The sequence below is a fragment of the Sceloporus occidentalis genome, unplaced genomic scaffold (assembly GCF_023333645.1).
Source record: "Sceloporus occidentalis isolate IW3139 unplaced genomic scaffold, rSceOcc1.0.p SCAF_37, whole genome shotgun sequence".
Lineage (NCBI taxonomy): Eukaryota > Metazoa > Chordata > Lepidosauria > Squamata > Phrynosomatidae > Sceloporus > Sceloporus occidentalis.
The window spans coordinates 9124476-9141875 of record NW_028317017.1 but is presented as its reverse complement, the minus strand read 5'-3'; the positions used below and the strand labels follow the sequence as shown (position 1 = coordinate 9141875).

The 17400-nt window shown below is 39.1% G+C and overlaps 1 protein-coding gene across 1 annotated transcript; it reads right to left on the bottom strand.

Moving 5' to 3' along the window:
• Positions 1 to 1875: 1875 nt before the first annotated feature.
• On the bottom strand, positions 1876 to 9282 carry LOC149297813 (gliomedin-like). The gene is made up of 10 exons (XM_089488242.1): positions 9013 to 9282; positions 8063 to 8114; positions 7466 to 7483; positions 6821 to 6937; positions 5791 to 5946; positions 5144 to 5278; positions 3620 to 3703; positions 3415 to 3540; positions 2622 to 2772; positions 1876 to 2341 (listed from the first exon to the last, which is right to left on the bottom strand). The coding sequence occupies exons 1-10, from the start codon at positions 9184 to 9186 to the stop codon at positions 1876 to 1878; spliced, it is 1479 nt and encodes a 492-aa protein (XP_089344368.1). The 5' UTR covers positions 9187 to 9282.
• Positions 9283 to 17400: the final 8118 nt, after the last annotated feature.

Genomic DNA, 17400 nt, shown 5'->3' with positions numbered 1-17400 from the left:
CGTAATGTAAATTATAATGGCATTCCATGCACCTTTCTCTTGTAACTTTGCCTTCTCTGAAAACATTTTAAAAGTATGTATAGAAAGAGGGAGTCACTTGTCAAACCTTTGTAAGTTAAATAAACACCTTCTATTTCATGGAATCCTAATGGTCCACAATAGTTTTTACTGGGCGAAACTTGCAAATTTCAACATTATAATTGTGCAATGTGTGTCCTTTTATAGGTTTCCAATGTCATTGTGGCGGTTACACACATGGTCATCATCAGTTAATATTCAAGTAAACAAGGGCTGTGTTTAAGCAGAATGATCAGTAAGAGAATGTTCTCAACTCAGGAAGTCTAATCATGCCAAGAGTCTAGTTGTCCTTTTCACAACTAGTTTGCGGTAATTAGCATTATTAGCAGTATGCAAAATTATGTTTTACCAATGCTATTTTATGGTATGCTACACAATGGGGTGTAGTCGGTAAAAAGAGAGTTCTGGTTTCAACTCCATCAGTTTCTCCATAAATAAAGATATAGCTGGCCCTACATAATGCCTGATTCAACGGGTCAGAAGACTTTTTTAGAAATCTAATTTACAAAAACACATTGGTGAAAGATGAATGTCCAGTCATTACAGTTATAAACTGATACTAGGTAGAGAAGTTCTCCTCACCTTTACTTATATGAAGGGTACCAATACTGCCAACCTCTGTAATTCAACAAAAATTAAGGGTGAACTCTCACAAGTTGTAGTTTTAACATCACTGCATCTGCCAGGCATGGTATCATGGAATTTTTACTGTGACTAACTGTTGAAAACATTAGAAGCATAACCAGCATTCTTTTGTGAGATATATAGTGTTATTGCTTTCTGTCTAGGTCAGCGGTTCTCAACCTGTGGGTCGCCTAAGACCATTGGAAAACACATATTTCACAATATATAATTACATAATTTTACGGTTGGGGGTCACCACAACATGAGGAATTGTATTAAAGGGGCGCAGCAATAGGTATGTTGAGAACCACTGGGCTAAGTAAAGGTAGTAACACAAATAAGGAGGGGTACAAGTGAGTGTGGGGCAAGGGGGCTGATCCTTTGAACAGTTGTGTTCTGATAGCCCTCATATTATTATGCTATTTTTGTATTGTTTTAACCCAAGGTGGCGAGATGCATTTGGGCAAAATAAGATATTGGATATTGATTAGTATATAGATGATGCCTTTATTGACAAACTTGGTAATACATTATTTCTGTTCAATTTTTCTACTCAAGAATCCTGCTTTTCAATGTGCACATAAGTCTTCAAATGCAGCCGGTTGTCAGTTATATTAGCCTCTTTTGGCTCGGAAAACAATGTGCTGCTGAGAACAGTGGCCTATGTTGTAGCACCAAATGTATTACATTTTACCCATCTTTAGATATGATATGGTTCTCTGTACATTGCTGTCTTTGATTTTTGTGTGCAATTACTTAAGATTTCGATGATAATAAATAACACATTTCTGTACATTCAATAAATTTAAAGGAGCAGTCTAGTCCCCAAGCCTGTATTTTTTTTTTTAATATAGACCCCAATGCATTTTATTGCATGTAAATTGGGGTATGCATTCTTTAGTTACTGCAGTTATAACATGAAACTCTTATTTAACTCCTACCCTGGTTGTCTCTAATAAAACCAGGAAGCGTGGATATATAAAATCTTGCGTATGCTCAGTACTACTCATTCCAGTCACTGAAGTAAAAGTTTTACTGTACATACGGAGGAAGAATACCATGCTATTTGCTCTCGGTAGAGGAAGCTGGAGGGGGAGTTAAATGAGACAGAACTCCAATAACTAATGAATGCCTGCATTTGGGACAGTCTTTTCCAAGTTAATATATATAACATTATGTTTTAGAGAAAAAATGTACAGGATACAAAAGTAAATATCCATCTTCCCATGCATACAAATGTCGGTCCTTAGGGTTATAAGAAAGCATTGAAAGAACTGATGTTGATGACCTCAAATCAAAACTAACTTCAACCTGCTTCCCTTTTAGGAGATCAAATGCAAATGTCACCCTCAGGTCCTTTGTATCTGTGACGTAAAGGATCCCACATGCAATAAAAGCATTCCCAGCTTTTGTTTTTGGATATGTTGTATTTATGTGCTGGGTGATGGTGAATGTTTTTTCATCCAAGTGAGCTACCATTATGGTTTTGTCTGTTTCGGACGAGTAGATTATCCATAAATCTTTCTCATCTGCCGCTATGTGAAAGTAAGACTTTGAATTTGAGAAGAGGTAGCTCCGATTGTGATAAGCTGCATTGTTTATGCTCAGAGTTTGAACTGATTCTGTTTCAAGATCATACCTGGAAAAAAAACCCATTAAAAATCGATGAGGTTTATAAACCACGGTATGTGTTTTAAGACAGTCTTCCCCAGATCCCAATTCCATCAGTGCTTATATTTCCTTCAACCACTCATAAAGTGTGACGTAATCGGTGGACAACTACAATTTACCGAAGCCTTATACAAAGAGTATACATCAACAGTAAGTTACTCATAAGGTCTAATAAGAGATCTGATCATGTAATTGTTCTTGAAAAATATGATTTTTGGAGGGGAGGAGGGGACAAGAGGCTTAATTACCTTATAATTTTATCCGATCCACCTTTGTGATAATACATTGATTTATTATACACCAGATGTCCGCATCCATGGTAGAACCAACGCAGTTTAATAGGCTTGTAGTTGTCATTCAGTAGCTCAGTTACATTTTCATATTGTTTTACTATGAGCCCTGCAGACAGAAAATAATAACACTGAGAAATAGTAGGGTGTTTTAAATAATAGAAATATTAAAATGCCCCTTGCATAATCTAGCAGCATACTGCTCGTTGTCTAATATCCTAAGAGTCTCGCTAGACAAAAAGTATCATCTAGCATTTTTTCTCTTACAGTACCCATAAGACTTAATTTCATTTCTTCCAAGTTTCATATATTACTTTATAGTATATTTTTATTCTATGAAATCTTATTTCCATGGGACATTAAGTTTCCCTAAGACTGTTCCATTTTATGAGTCATGGTGAAATGTATGTGGCACATGCTATTTATAGTGAAGTCTTGACTGGAATTATTAAATACATTTTTATTGTATAAATATTGTATATAATGCTATTATATTTCACTGTACCCCAAGAGAAACTTATACTAGGAGTAATATTTTTTATTTTCTTTAAAGTGCTTCTAGTGCTATGTGGACCAGTTACATGGTCCTTTTCTTTGACTGCTATAGTGATAACTCTGCCTTTTGACATGTTTAATGTTCTAGTTTTGATCCTAGGACTACAAGAGGATATGTGAAATTTCTATAGCATTCACTGAGGGGAAACAGAAAAATACTGTGCAGCACCTGTTAACCATATGGACTTTAAAATACCTGAAAAATGACCCGCAATCCAAATCCTGTCATCACTCCTGTTTGAAGTTTCCATCATCCATGCTCCAAACGTATCTTTCACTTTTGCAATTTGAGTTGGACTGTCTATTGTTTTTATAGTACAGTCTAGTGTAGACAAGAATACAATTTTAGTACTTGCCACAAACCTCTTAAAATACTGTCAAAAGCATTCAATTTTTTTTACCTCCTAGCTTCAAAGGCTGAGCATTATTTTTCTCACTTATTTTTCCCACCATGGTGTCATCATTGGGCACTGTACACTTTTCACCTTAAATACAATAAAATACATTAGAAGTCATTTTGCCCTGGCCTCAATTTAGATTTCAAAGAGTTGAGGCAACTATAAGCTGCTTTTGTTCGCACTAGAGTATATTCAATAACAAGGAGGTTGTGGGACAGCTGAACAATTTACTATGCATTATGAAGTGTCAGCCTCCATGGGCTCAGATAGTTAAATTATTGACAGTTCTCCCTATAAGAACTATGCTTTATGAAGACTAATTGATTCCTTCTTGCAGGAGATGTTCACTGGGGGTTGCCCAAGCTCCCTATTATGGTTCCTTTATCCTGTAAAATATATCTGCAGTAAGGAGCATGTCTACACAAAAAAGCCAACCTAAGGGGCCTTTTTGATTTTTGCCTGCAATACCAGTACTTATCCTAGGCAGTCTTAATGGTGCACGCAGACAGGTTTTCAAACCAAGGTTAAAAAAAATAGTTTCTTTAAAGTTAATTGCTATTTGTTATTAAGGAACACTATGAATATATATATATATGTGTGTGCATTATGGGAGATGTAGTCCTGTAACAGCTGGAGGGCAGCAGGTTGGACAGCCCTGAGCTAGACTGTACTGGATTTCACGGTGCTTCAATTTTCCCAAAAAAGTTATTTGGCAAGTATTTTATGTATTACAGTATTTAGAATAACAGGGTGTACGTTTCACCACTAATTTAAAACTAAGAAAATGCTTGCCTACCCCAAATCATCATGTAAGGGTGAGAGAATTTACTATTTATGTGGATTTTCTTATTCTAGAGAATTGCACATAATGCAGTTGCTAAGCCAACATATTTGTAATTTTAGAACAGGTTTTGTAGTCTACAAGAACAATTGTAAAAATGTAAATGACGAGGGTTCTCTCAAGACTTTATCTGTTCCAGTGGAAGAGTCAAGGACAGTGATAGCCCAACTTAAGTCATCTGTGCGTATTTGGGTTTAAGGATAGTATCTACATCTTACTGAAATAAACATACATACAGTAGTCAAGTTAACTCTGACTTTAAGGGTATTGATTGAGATTCTTAGCTTATAACAAATACAGTGGCATTGAACATGTAGTTATTCACAACAGTGGAATAAAATGAGAGCTGTTTATAGGCATACCTAATTTGAACGCATCTCTGACTGAGAATAGGTAATCAAGGTCCACTTACACACCTGCTGCTACAGATGTGGACCTCCCCTACAGCAAAGTATCTGTTCCTATGTCTTTTCTATTTATGTCAGTTCCATCATTGTCAAGCATTTTTTACGTTTCCTTTTCCTTTCTATCTCCACACTGCACATAGAGTTCCTAAGTGATTCTAGTCCATGAGAGTTCCAAGTTGGATTTCTGTCCAGCAGACATTATGAGGTTTAATACATTCAGTATCCAAGCATTCCTACTTTTTTCTTTAAAGTATAAAATACAGTACACATGTTATGTACCTGAACATTCATTAGTATTAAATTCCTGTACAGTCTTCTTCTGTGGCTTTTCCTTCTTCCGACGTGGAGGTCCTTCAGGTCCTGGTGGACCAGGGGGTCCTGCTGGGCCTGGAGGTCCCATATCACCCTTAGCACCTACAATGAATGTTGCAGATTTCACTGATTAAATGTTTATACAAAATACCATATGTAGTTGGTCAACCCTTTACAGCTATAACAGCTTCCACTCTTCTGTGAAGGCTTTCCGCACGATTTTTGGAGTGCCTCTGTGCTTTTCCCCGTTCATCCTGTAGTACCACAATTTGTAATAGTTTTGCTTTTCTATTTCAAAGGTTGTTTACTCAGAAATCTATTTTTCCTTATACCCTGTTACAGGGAATTATTTTTCAGCATACACAGATTCAGCCAGCTCTGTACTCAAGAACACTTGGTAAAGTTTCATACTGAAAATATATAAGTCATTTCTAGTGTACACAATCCTATACAGTATAAACCATAAGGTCACAAATAAATGTTTGCTTCCATCAAGGGCAAACAAAAAAACAAATACATCTGGCTAGATAAAAAGTACAATATCTCTTTTTTTTACCAAGCATTCTTTTAAGCATTCTAATAAATAAGCCATTACCAACATACATAATACATACCTTCGACAATAACATCATTTGGTGTATCACCTTTGTCTCCTTTCTCCCCTTTTTCACCCATCTTGCCAGGTGCCCCGTCGTCTCCAGGGGGTCCTATTTCACCAGGGTCTCCCTTCTGTCCTACTGGGCCTGGTTCACCTTTTGCTCCTGGTTCTCCTAGACAATGTAAAAGCCGATCATGAACAGCAGTTATATAATTTCTTAATTGAAAATACAATAATTGCCTTTATTTATACAGCATCATCATATTCCATAGCTACATAGTTACAATAGCAGAACAGTGAAAATATTTAACAATTTTAAAATTGACAAATTACATATTGGTAAAGAAGGAGATGAGAGTCCTTTGCTTACAAGCTTTTTTGCTGTAAAACAAAGCTGTAAATGAACATATATGAAGAGACAATCCCATGAAATCTGATACATTTTCTGTACCTGCAGAAAGTCAATGATTGTAATAGCTGGCTTTTTGTTCTAGTTCTAGTTCTTTTATCTTGGCTCAATCTCCTAAACAACCATGTTAAGTATGGTGATATGCATACCTGGGAACTTCTGGGCTCTGGCTACCCGGAGCCTTCCCTTGCTAGACGCGGCCAGGACTGCCCACTGATGTCAGCGGGCGGTCCCATAATGTCAGTGGGAAAATGAGCGGGGCGTGTCAAGACCCAGCCGCCCACGACCTGGAGACGTGGGGCTTCACCCGGCAATTTCCGGAGAGTTTCCAGGTATGGTGATATAGAATAAACCAGGGCAGAACTTTATTGAATAAAAATGACAGCATTATCATCAGGCACAATACACTATCTATTTTAAAGAAACCTGATAGAACCTCTACACATCAAAAGCATGGGTGGTCTGAAATAGAGGCTGTTTAACTCTGGAAAGGCTCCATATGCAAATATCCAGAAGGGTCCATTTATGTGTTGATAGGTTTAATGTCTCAACAACATTAGAGTGGCAGCATTCTAGATTTACAAAGACAATAGGGATAAGCTGGACAAATTGTTGTGTAATACAGCTGTTCAGTTACCTGCTTTTCCTCTTCTCACATTTTTCCCCGGTTCTCCTTTTTTACCTGGTAGCCCAGGTAAACCATCTGAACCATTGTAGCCAGGCAATCCATCCATTCCATCAATACCTGGGGGACCTATGTGAACGATATAAGTAATGGGAATAACATATTTATATAAAGAATAACAAATCTAACAGGTTCATGTTCTATGAAAGCTTTTTTTTTTTTATCTTTATGTGATTTGATGTAAGTGTGCCTTACATTGTGCATTTTTCTGTTTTATTAAGCTGAGATTTAAAAACAGCCACAGGCTGGGTTTTTCCTGGGCTAATGCATTACACCTCAGAAGAAGAACAATTTAGAGAGTGGCATGTGGAGCTAGCGTGTGAAACCTATTAAACAAGGTGAAGTATAATTGATGAATGCACACATTCTCCATAATGATTGTCACTTCCAGAAGGTAAAACTAGGCTACTGCCATGGGCTAGAATACATATAAGGTACTTCTCTGAGCTCAGCTACTCTCAGTGCAAGTTTAATGAAATGAGTTTGTTGCTACAAAACTACAAATTTCATTTGGGGAAATACCTCTCAAATTAACTCACTGGAGTGGAAAATTTTAAAAGCAAAAGGTGTGTAAAGTGTAAAGCAAAAAGATCTTACCTGGGGGTCCAGGTGGCCCTATGGAAAAATAGAAAAAAGAAAATATCAGTCCACTGGCTTGTCTTGGGAAGAGGTATGTAACACAAACACATACTTTGTCAATCGGCCCTGGTGGAGATCTTACATGAGGACTCCACTTTTCTTGAACATGTTACTGTGACGCCTATATTAATCTTTAGGGGACATAGTTTCTAACAGTCCATTGTGCTAGGCTTTACGCAGATACATTTTTGGAATGTAAGACCTTGTTTAACATTTTCTCCATTTTTTTCTTTCATTTATTTTAGTGGTAGAAATCTCATAAATATTGTCTAGAAAATCATTGATTATGACACATCAGAATCTAGATAAATAGGCTAGAATATATATTTTTTATCCACAACACATACCAATTCTTAAAAAAAAATAGAGCAAGTTAAAAGGAACACTTTCTGCCACCATGTTTCATAGCCTTAGTGCCAACACAAGTTCTAATTCCAAAACTAACAAAGTCAGCTACATTATACAAAAGTATAAAGTAAATATTTCTGGGGGGAACATTGGAAGAATCAGCTTTCATTTATGTTCTTTAGAAGAGAAGTAAATGTTTCCACATACCTGTTAAACAAATTCCTTTTGTGCTGTTACATAAGTCTAGCATGACACGTACCTATATAGACAGAGAAAGGGAATACAACATTCTCAAAAATATTTTTTAGCATTAATATCATTCGGTGTCTTTAGGCTCTGACACTAAATACGCCATGGGATTTTTATTCTTTTATACGGGGGGGTGTTAGTAACAAAATTTGTGTAACTGTGGCCGATGAAGAGCAAACTGTAACAATTTTACAGCTTATATTTGTCTCTTGAATAACATGTCTAATTCCCTGCAAATACGAAAGGTGAACCTGGAAACACATTACAATTAGCTAAAATAGCTCAGTAACCTTGTACTGCACTGATGGCTGAGCTTTACAACTCCAGAAGATGTAGGCAATGGCTATCATGATGCTCGGCCAAGGAATTAAATAAACTACAGCTTGCAACAACTGCATACAAACTCTCAACTACAGTCCTATACTATAGGATTAAATATATGTGGAAACCTGACCATTACACCTATGTGAGCTTGTTGGGCATCTTATTGCAAAACCATGGGTATTTATATGGAATTCACCCCCCTTATTTTGCCACCATAGCAGTTTCCACTCCTCTGGCATTCCACAAGATTTTGGAGTGTGTCTGAAGAGATTTGTGCCCATTCAACCAAAAGAGTATTTGCGAGTCAGGCCTTCTTGTACAACATCCGTGCCTGACCTCACAATCGACATTCAAATTCATCCCAAAGGTGCTCAATTGGATTAAGGTTAGGCCTCTGTGCAGGCCACTTGAGTTCCTCCAGACCCAAGAGATTACTGAAGTACAAAAGGTTTATAGGTGTTTTAGTTGATCACAGCCTAAATAAACAAACTCTGGGATTACTGAAGCACGAAAGGTTTATAGGTGTTTTGGTTGATCAAAGCCTAAATAAACAGCCTCGATGTGTGCTGGACACCATTGCCTACCGGGACCATGGAGTAAGTCATCATCATAAGCATGTCTTCATTTTCAGCTCTGATGTAGTTGTCTTCTAGCTTGTGATGGTGGCTCCTTTTGTTCCTGGATACTTGACCAGCATCTTCTTCAGAGTCTTGCTCTTTTAATTTAGAGATTAGCTGGGTCAGATGGGACGCCATCATGTTCTCTTTGTGTGGTTTCCCATATGATTCCAATACATTAAGTCTAGAGGCAATATCTCTCCATTGCAGCAAGATAAATATTGTTCCACCTGCATTAAGAAGTATGAATAGTCCAAGTACAACTATAAAAGCTTTGGAAGCCACATTGATGTTCTCTCTTTCAGAATGGGCCACCAAGCTCACAACCTTCTGTGTCCCCATGCCACAGCCTGCCACAGAGGAATATGATGGAAGCAGCCAGTCTCAGTTCTCCCTCTTCTTTTCATACAATCCACAAGGGATACAGTGCCTCATTCTTGGAACAAAGTCCTTTTCATATGCTGGGAAGACAGCCTGCTATAAATGCCTTGAGATGCCGTGGGCTGTTAGACCATGATTGTAACTTTAGATCCAAATTAGTCATGTGAAAGTAACAGCAAATGCATTTCTATGGGAGAGACAAGGAGGGGCCCATTTTCTACTTGTAGCAAATTATATTTTGCAGAACCAACACCCAGTTGAGAAAAATAAATCAATGCTTACATTGATAAACTATGCCATATCTTTTATGACTTTAGAAATGTGTTGAATGTATGCATGACAAACGACTTGTGCATTTATAAAACACATTTACAAACAGGCAACAGTAAAACAGATTAAAGATTAGGAACGGATGTATGTGTACATTCCTCACAGTGATATACATTTTTCACACATTTGTATATAGCATCAAAATACTCTGCAGCACTGTACAATGGGTAAACAGGACAAAACAAGTAGTGCACATAATAACCATTTGACTTACAGAAACAAAAGTCGAGGGGGCCATGCTCATTCATTTTAGGCGATGTAGGTCATTATTACAATTCTTTTGCAGGTATCAGAATCAAAAGCTTTAATTCCCTTTTATTAGCAAAAAAATTTTATTGCGTACTTGTATAGAAGACACAACCCCTCCTTATATGTATTTTGTGTAAGATTGTTATATATTAAGCAGCAAGTGAATATTTGTTCTTCAGAGTTGATGCGTTAGATGCAGGGAAAATGGGCAAGTGTTTGGATCTAAGTGACTTAGACAAGGGTCAGATTGTGATGGCTAGACGACTGGGTCAGAGCATCTCCAAAACTGCAGCGCATCCACAAACTCTTGTGGGATGTCCCCAGGCTGCAGTGGTCAATACCTATCAAAAGTTGTCCAAGGAAGGAAAAGCTGTGAACTGACAACAGGGTTATGGGTGGGTAAGGTTTATTAATGCACGCTGGCCAATGTGGTCAAATCAAACAGACAAGCTACTGGGTCCTGCCATTCATGCGGATGTTCCTTTGACATGTCCCACCTACCTAAGCATTGTTGCAGACCATTTACACCCTTCCATGGACACAGTATTTCCTGATGACATTGGCCTGTTTTAGCAGGATAATGCACCCTTCCACAAAGCAAAAATGGTTCAGGAATGGTTTGAGGAACACAACAACGAGTTCAAGGTATCGACTTGGCCTACAAATTCCCCAGATCTCAATCCTATGGATTGCTGGCCAAACAAGTCCAATCCATGGATGCCCCACCTCGCAAATTACAGGATTTAAAGGATCTGCTGGTAACCTGTTGGTGCCAGTTAACATAGCACACCTTCTGAAGTCTAGTGGAGACCATGCCTCAACGGGTCAGGGCTGTTTTGGCATCAGAAGGGAGACCTACACAATATGAGGCAGGTGGTCATGATGTTATGCCTGAGCAACTAAACATAGTTGCTGCTTTGAAAAGGCTATTGTCTTATTGTCTAGTTTGGAATGTTCAAACTCATAAGTCACAGAGTGACTTAATCTAGAGGACATGTAATGAATGCTGTGTCACAGATAACATTGTTTTCTGGGTCCTTAGGTCAGTCTGTGTGGGCTATCACTCAAATAAATGTCTGAAGCACCAATATGACTCTCTGCAAAAATGTATGAATATGTAAACATTATTGTGGGTATTCAGTATCTATCAGCAAATCAAATAACTGTTCTGTTATTATGAAGTTGTAACAGTGTTGCTCCACAGAGGGACCAAATAAATGATTTAGGCTGAGGTAATTGAGAGTACTAAGAAGGACATTCAAGGGCATTACCTCAGTTGTCTAAAATTTAGTTCGGCTCATAAAGCAGAAGGTACGTCTGGTGCCATAGGTTTGCGAAGAACTGGATCTTATTGAATCTTTATTTTATCTCCTTGTTTTAAAGCCAAATTTCGATTGAATTTATTTAAGTGGAAATGCTACTTAATTGAATAAAATAACTTACAGACTATGTAACGACAGACTATTACAAAAGCAGAAGAGGGCACTGCTCTTGTGATCTTACAATCTAGTTTTGTTGAGGGGGAAGTGAAACAGTAGGACAGTATGGCTTGGATGGAAATTATTTGGTCAAGTCAGGGTGAGCTGTAGAGGTTGTTGGTCATTCAGATGCTAGAGAATGTTATGAGGAAAGCATGTATGCTTATCCAAAGAGGTTATTCCAGAATTCCAGAGAATGGGTACAGCATGGGACCAATAACAAGTTGGATTGAGATTTGTGGGAGTAGGCTTCCTTCATCTGATTTTGGTTAGTGGGGGGAGAGTTTGAAGGAAGTAGAAGAGGGCATGTGAGTTGAGGTGGGGTGATGGCAGAAGGTAAGGAGAGGTGTGGACTGTGGAAGAGTCAGGAGAGATGAAATCTGTTTGAGGAGTAGGGGTATAGATAAAAGAAGTAAAAACAAATATGGGGTCATAGTGAGGATTAGGGTTAGTAGTATAAAAGGAGGGTTAAGTGATGACTGCAATGGTGAATGGTATGCAGTTCCTGCAGGTTCCCTCCAGCGTAACACCTATTATCATACCTGGGAACTTCTGGGCTCCAGCTACCCAGAGCCTTCCCTTGCTGGATGCGGCCAGGAGATGAGGGGTTCCTATCAGATGCAGGCTTCAGCAATAGTAATCATACCAGGTAACTTAACAATGAGACAATCTGGGGAAAAATTGTAACATATGCAAGTGAATGTAAACATGAAATTTTAGGTGTAACAATAATCTTGTAACTCTGAGACATCTTTAATAAGTACAGAAATAAGCGGTAATGGTTTTGGAGAATGTACATGATTTTACAATGGAAAAGTTGCACTCCTTGAATATATTTCTCACTAAATAACTAAAATGTTAAGTTCTGGAAAATTATTTTGTATATTTAGTGTTACTTCCGATGAGTTGTGATTAGCAGTGGCTTCTTTTTCAAACTTCTGTGGAATTTACCTTTTTTGTGGTTATTGCCCAGTGATATTTCTAGATAATTCTATATTTTTTTAAGTAATAGTTTCTTATTCTTCAGGGTAGGACTGAATGTTAACATTATTAATCCTTATTTTGCCGTTATAATTGTAATGACACCCTGAATCTCTGTTAAAAAATGGACATCTCAACAAATTGCATTTGGCATTTGTCAAGGAGCAGTGAGTAATTATCAGGTCACTTCTAAAGCTCTCTATGCCTTAAGGCTTTCAACTATCCATAGTTGACCCAGTTTTTCCTTTTTGTTTTGTTAAACTAACAAGAACAATGCATGCACATTATTTATTCACTACAAAAATTGTAATGGCCACCCATTAATGGCAATGCATTACTATAATTTTAGGATTTTGATGGTAGATGAGAATCACTCAATCTTGTCTCCCCATTTTTTTCCCCAGCTGTAAAGACCTTGCCCCAAATCAGTACTTGGCTTATTTTAGATTCAGGACAGATTTATACCTATCCCATGCATGTTTAAATTGCCTCACTGTATTATTTTCTGCTGGGAGACTGTTTCATTTATCTACCTTTTTTTGGTAAAGTAAAACATCCTTACAATACATCTAAGGCTCTGACCTCCTAACTTTATTATGAGCTCTTGTTCAATCCAGAGCCGTTCCTAGAGTATTTGGCACCTGGGGCGGATCCTGTATGTGGCATCCCCACCCCACACACACACACTTTAAAACTGCATAGCTTCTATCGTTATATACCGGCACAGACACTGAAGGTTGTACGGCATTACTGTTATCATTATATACTGGCACAGACATTGACGGTGGTACAGCATAACACCTACCACTATATACTGAGGCAGAAAGTGACGGGGTACAGCATAACACCTATCACTATATAGTGAGGCAGACATTGATGAGGTACAGTATAACTGTTATCATTATATACTAAAACAGACATTGATGGGGTACAGCATAACACCTATCACTATATACTAAGGCAGATATTGGCAGTGGTACTGCATAACATCTATCACTATATACTGAGGCACACAATGATGGTCGTACAACATAACACCTATCACTATATACTGAGGCAGACATTGACAGGGGTACAGCATTACATCTATCACTATATACTGAGACAGACATTCACGGTGGTACAGCGTAATTTGCAGTTGCATTTAGCTTGGACACACAAGCGAATCCTGAGCTGGGGTGAATCTCCTAAGTGACATCTCTAAGTGAGGAGTTACAAGCAAAGAAGGAGTTAAAAAGCAAGAAGGAGGGTAAAGTATAAATCCTTGTGATTCCATATATTTATATATATATATATATATATATATATATTGCACCTTACTGTCTGTTTTTGCCAGTTATTTGAGCTATCCCCATTGCCAAGATGTCCTCCATGTTTGACAATGCGGTCAGGTGTACATCTTGCTCAATGTATGCAATCCTTGATCAGCGCTTCGAGGGTGCATATTGCTGTGCGAGATGTGTGCGGGTTGCTCATTTGGAAGCACAAATCCTGAGTCTAGAGGAGCAACTGGCAACACTGAGATCTATTGACAACTTGGAGAGGAGTCTGCTGCTCACTGAGCAAGCTCTCTCGGGGGTAGAGGTGGGGGAGGATAGCGGGATGGAGGTACAGGACAGTCAGGCAGCTAGCTGGGTTACAGTTAGAAGGCGGGGTAGGGGAAAAAGCGCCAGGGAAGCTAGTCCTGATCTAGCACACCCCAACAAGTTTGCCCGGTTGGCAGATGAGGGGGATGTTAGTTCAGAGTTAGCAGTACTGCAGCAAGTCACTGCCTCTGACCACCAGAGGGGTGTCTGCTCCAGTAAGGAGGGAAGGAGGAGCGCAGGGCAGGCCATACAGGTGCTGGTAGTGGGGGACTCAATTATTAGGGGGACAGACAGGGCGATCTGTCACAAAGACCGGGATCGCCGAACAGTGTGTTGTCTGCCTGGCGCTCGCGTTCGGCACATCGCGGATCGGGTTGACAGATTACTGGGGGGGCTGGAGAAGACCCAGCAGTCATGGTGCACATTGGCACCAATGACAAAGTGAGAGGTAGGCGGAGTGTCCTTAAAAATGATTTCAGGGACTTAGGTAGCAAGCTTAAGGCAAGGACCTACAAGGTAGTATTTTCTGAAATATTACCTGTACCACGTGCCACACCAGAGAGGCAGCGGGAGATTAGGGAGCTAAACAAGTGGCTCAGAAGCTGGTGTAGGAAGGAGGGGTTTGGGTTCATGGAGAACTGGGCCGACTTCTCTGTCGGATACAGGCTCTACGGTAGGGACGGGCTGCACCTCAATGGGGAGGGTGCAGCTGTGCTCGGGGAGAAGATGGCCAGAAGGGTGGAGGAGTGTTTAAACTAGGTAAAGGGGGGGAGGGAAACTACAATATAGAAGGGGAAGATAGTGTAGATAGAAAGCTGGGGCTTATAAATGTACCTGGGGGTGGAGCGGAGGGAGGGGTTAGAATAGTCAATAGGGATAGGCTTCATAGGGAAAAAAACCATACACCTCTAAATTGTATGCTTACTAATGCCAGAAGTCTGACCAATAAAACTGACGAACTGGAGTTAATAATGTCTGAAGAAAACTATGACATAGTGGGTATAACAGAGACATGGTTGGATGATAGCTATGACTGGGCGGTTAACATACAGGGTTATAGTCTATTCAGGAAGGATCGAAAAAAACGAAAAGGGGGAGGAGTTTGCCTTTATGTAAAGTCCAGCCTAAAGGCCACACTGCGGGAGAATATATGTGAGGGAAATGATAATGTGGAGTCATTATGGGTAGAAATATATGGAAAGAAAAATAATAAAATACTGATCGGGGTTTGCTATAAGCCACCAAATATAATGGAAGCAGCAGAAGATCAATTATTAAAGCAAATAAACAAGGCAGCAAATAACAATGAGGTGGTTATTATGGGGGACTTTAACTATCCCGACATAAACTGTGAAACAGAGACCTGTGAATCTCATAAAGGAAACCGGTTTCTGACTATAAGTAAGGATAATTATCTGTCCCAAATGGTACAGGACCCGACCAGAGGGGGCGCCCTACTGGACTTAATATTAACCAACAGACCTGACAGAGTAACTAATGTGCAGGTCAGGGGGCATCTAGGAAATAGTGATCACAATATGATACATTATAACTTGTCCTTCAATAAGGGAACTCTTAGAGGAGCCACAAGAACCATGAACTTTAGGAAGGCAAAGTTTGATCAACTAAGAGAAGCCCTTAACACTGTAAATTGGGAAAATGTCCTCAAAAACAAGAGTACAGACACTCAATGGGAGATTTTTAAGGATATCTTAAATTCTCACTGTGAAAGGTACATACCGTATGGGAATAAAAGAGTCAGGAACAAGAGAAAACCAATGTGGATAAATAAAAATGTAAAGGGGGTAATAAATGGCAAAAAAAAGGCATTTAAGCTACTAAAACAGGAAGGCAGTGAGGAAGCACTAAAAAGCTATCGGGAAAAAAATAAAATATGTAAAAATCAGATAAAAGCAGCAAAAGTGGAGACAGAAAGACTCATTGCCAAAGAGAGTAAGACAAACCCCAAAATGTTCTTTAACTATATAAATAGTAAAAAGGTTAAAAATGAAAGCGTTGGCCCCTTAAAAAGTAATGAGGGAGAAGTTATAGACGGGGATCAGGAAAAAGCTAATCTATTAAATATATTCTTCTCTGCTGTATTCACAGAGGAAAATGAAATGCCAGGTAATATACAGCAGGATGAGATAACTGCCCCAGTACATGTCGCCTGTCTAACCCAGGAAGAAGTGCAGTGCCGCCTAAAAAAAATCAAAATAGACAAATCACCAGGTCCAGATGGCATTCACCCCCGCGTTCTAAGGGAGTTAAGTAATGTAATAGACAGACCCCTATTTCTAATATTCAAGGACTCTATAGTGACAGGGTCTGTTCCCCAGGACTGGCGCATAGCAAATGTTGTGCCAATATTCAAAAAGGGGACAAAAAGTGACCCGGGGAATTATAGGCCTGTTAGTTTAACTTCTGTTGTGTGTAAACTGTTTGAGGGTTTCCTAAGAGATGCTATTTTGGAGTATCTCAATGAAAATAAGTGTATGACTCCATATCAGCATGGGTTTACAAGGGATCGGTCCTGTCAAACTAACCTGATCAGCTTTTATGAGGAGGTGAGCTCAAGACTGGATCGGGGTGAATCGCTGGATGTCGTATATCTTGATTTTTCCAAAGCATTTGATACGGTGCCACATAAAAGGCTGGTACATAAAATGAGAATGCTTGGGCTGGGGGAGAATGTGTGTATGTGGGTAAGTAACTGGCTCAGTGATAGGAAACAGAGGGTGGTTATTAATGGTACATACTCTGAGTGGGTTACTGTTGCTAGTGGGGTACCACAGGGGTCAGTTTTGGGTCCTATTCTTTTTAATATATTTATTAATGACCTTGTAGAGGGATTGTATAGTAAAGTATCAATCTTTGCAGACGATACTAAGCTCTGTAACGTGGTTAACACAATAGAGGACAGTGCACGATTACAAATGGATCTGCATAGGTTGGAGGCTTGGGCTGGGATGTGGCAGATGAGGTTCAACACAGATAAATGTAAGGTTATGCACATGGGGAAGAAAAATCCAGGCTGGGAATATGTATTAAATGGGAAAACACTGGGGACGACTGACATGGAAAAGGACTTAGGAGTTTTAGTTAACAGTAAATTTACCTGTAGCGACCAGTGTCAGGCAGCTGCTGCTAAGGCAAATAAAATCATGGGGTGCATCAAAAGGGGCATAGATGCCCACGACAAGGAAATAATTCTACCACTGTACAAGTCACTAGTCAGACCACACATGGAATACTGTGTACAGTACTGGGCACCAGTGTACAAGAAAGATATAGTGGAGCTGGAGAGGGTTCAAAGACGGGCAACCAGAGTAATAAGGGGAATGGGAGGA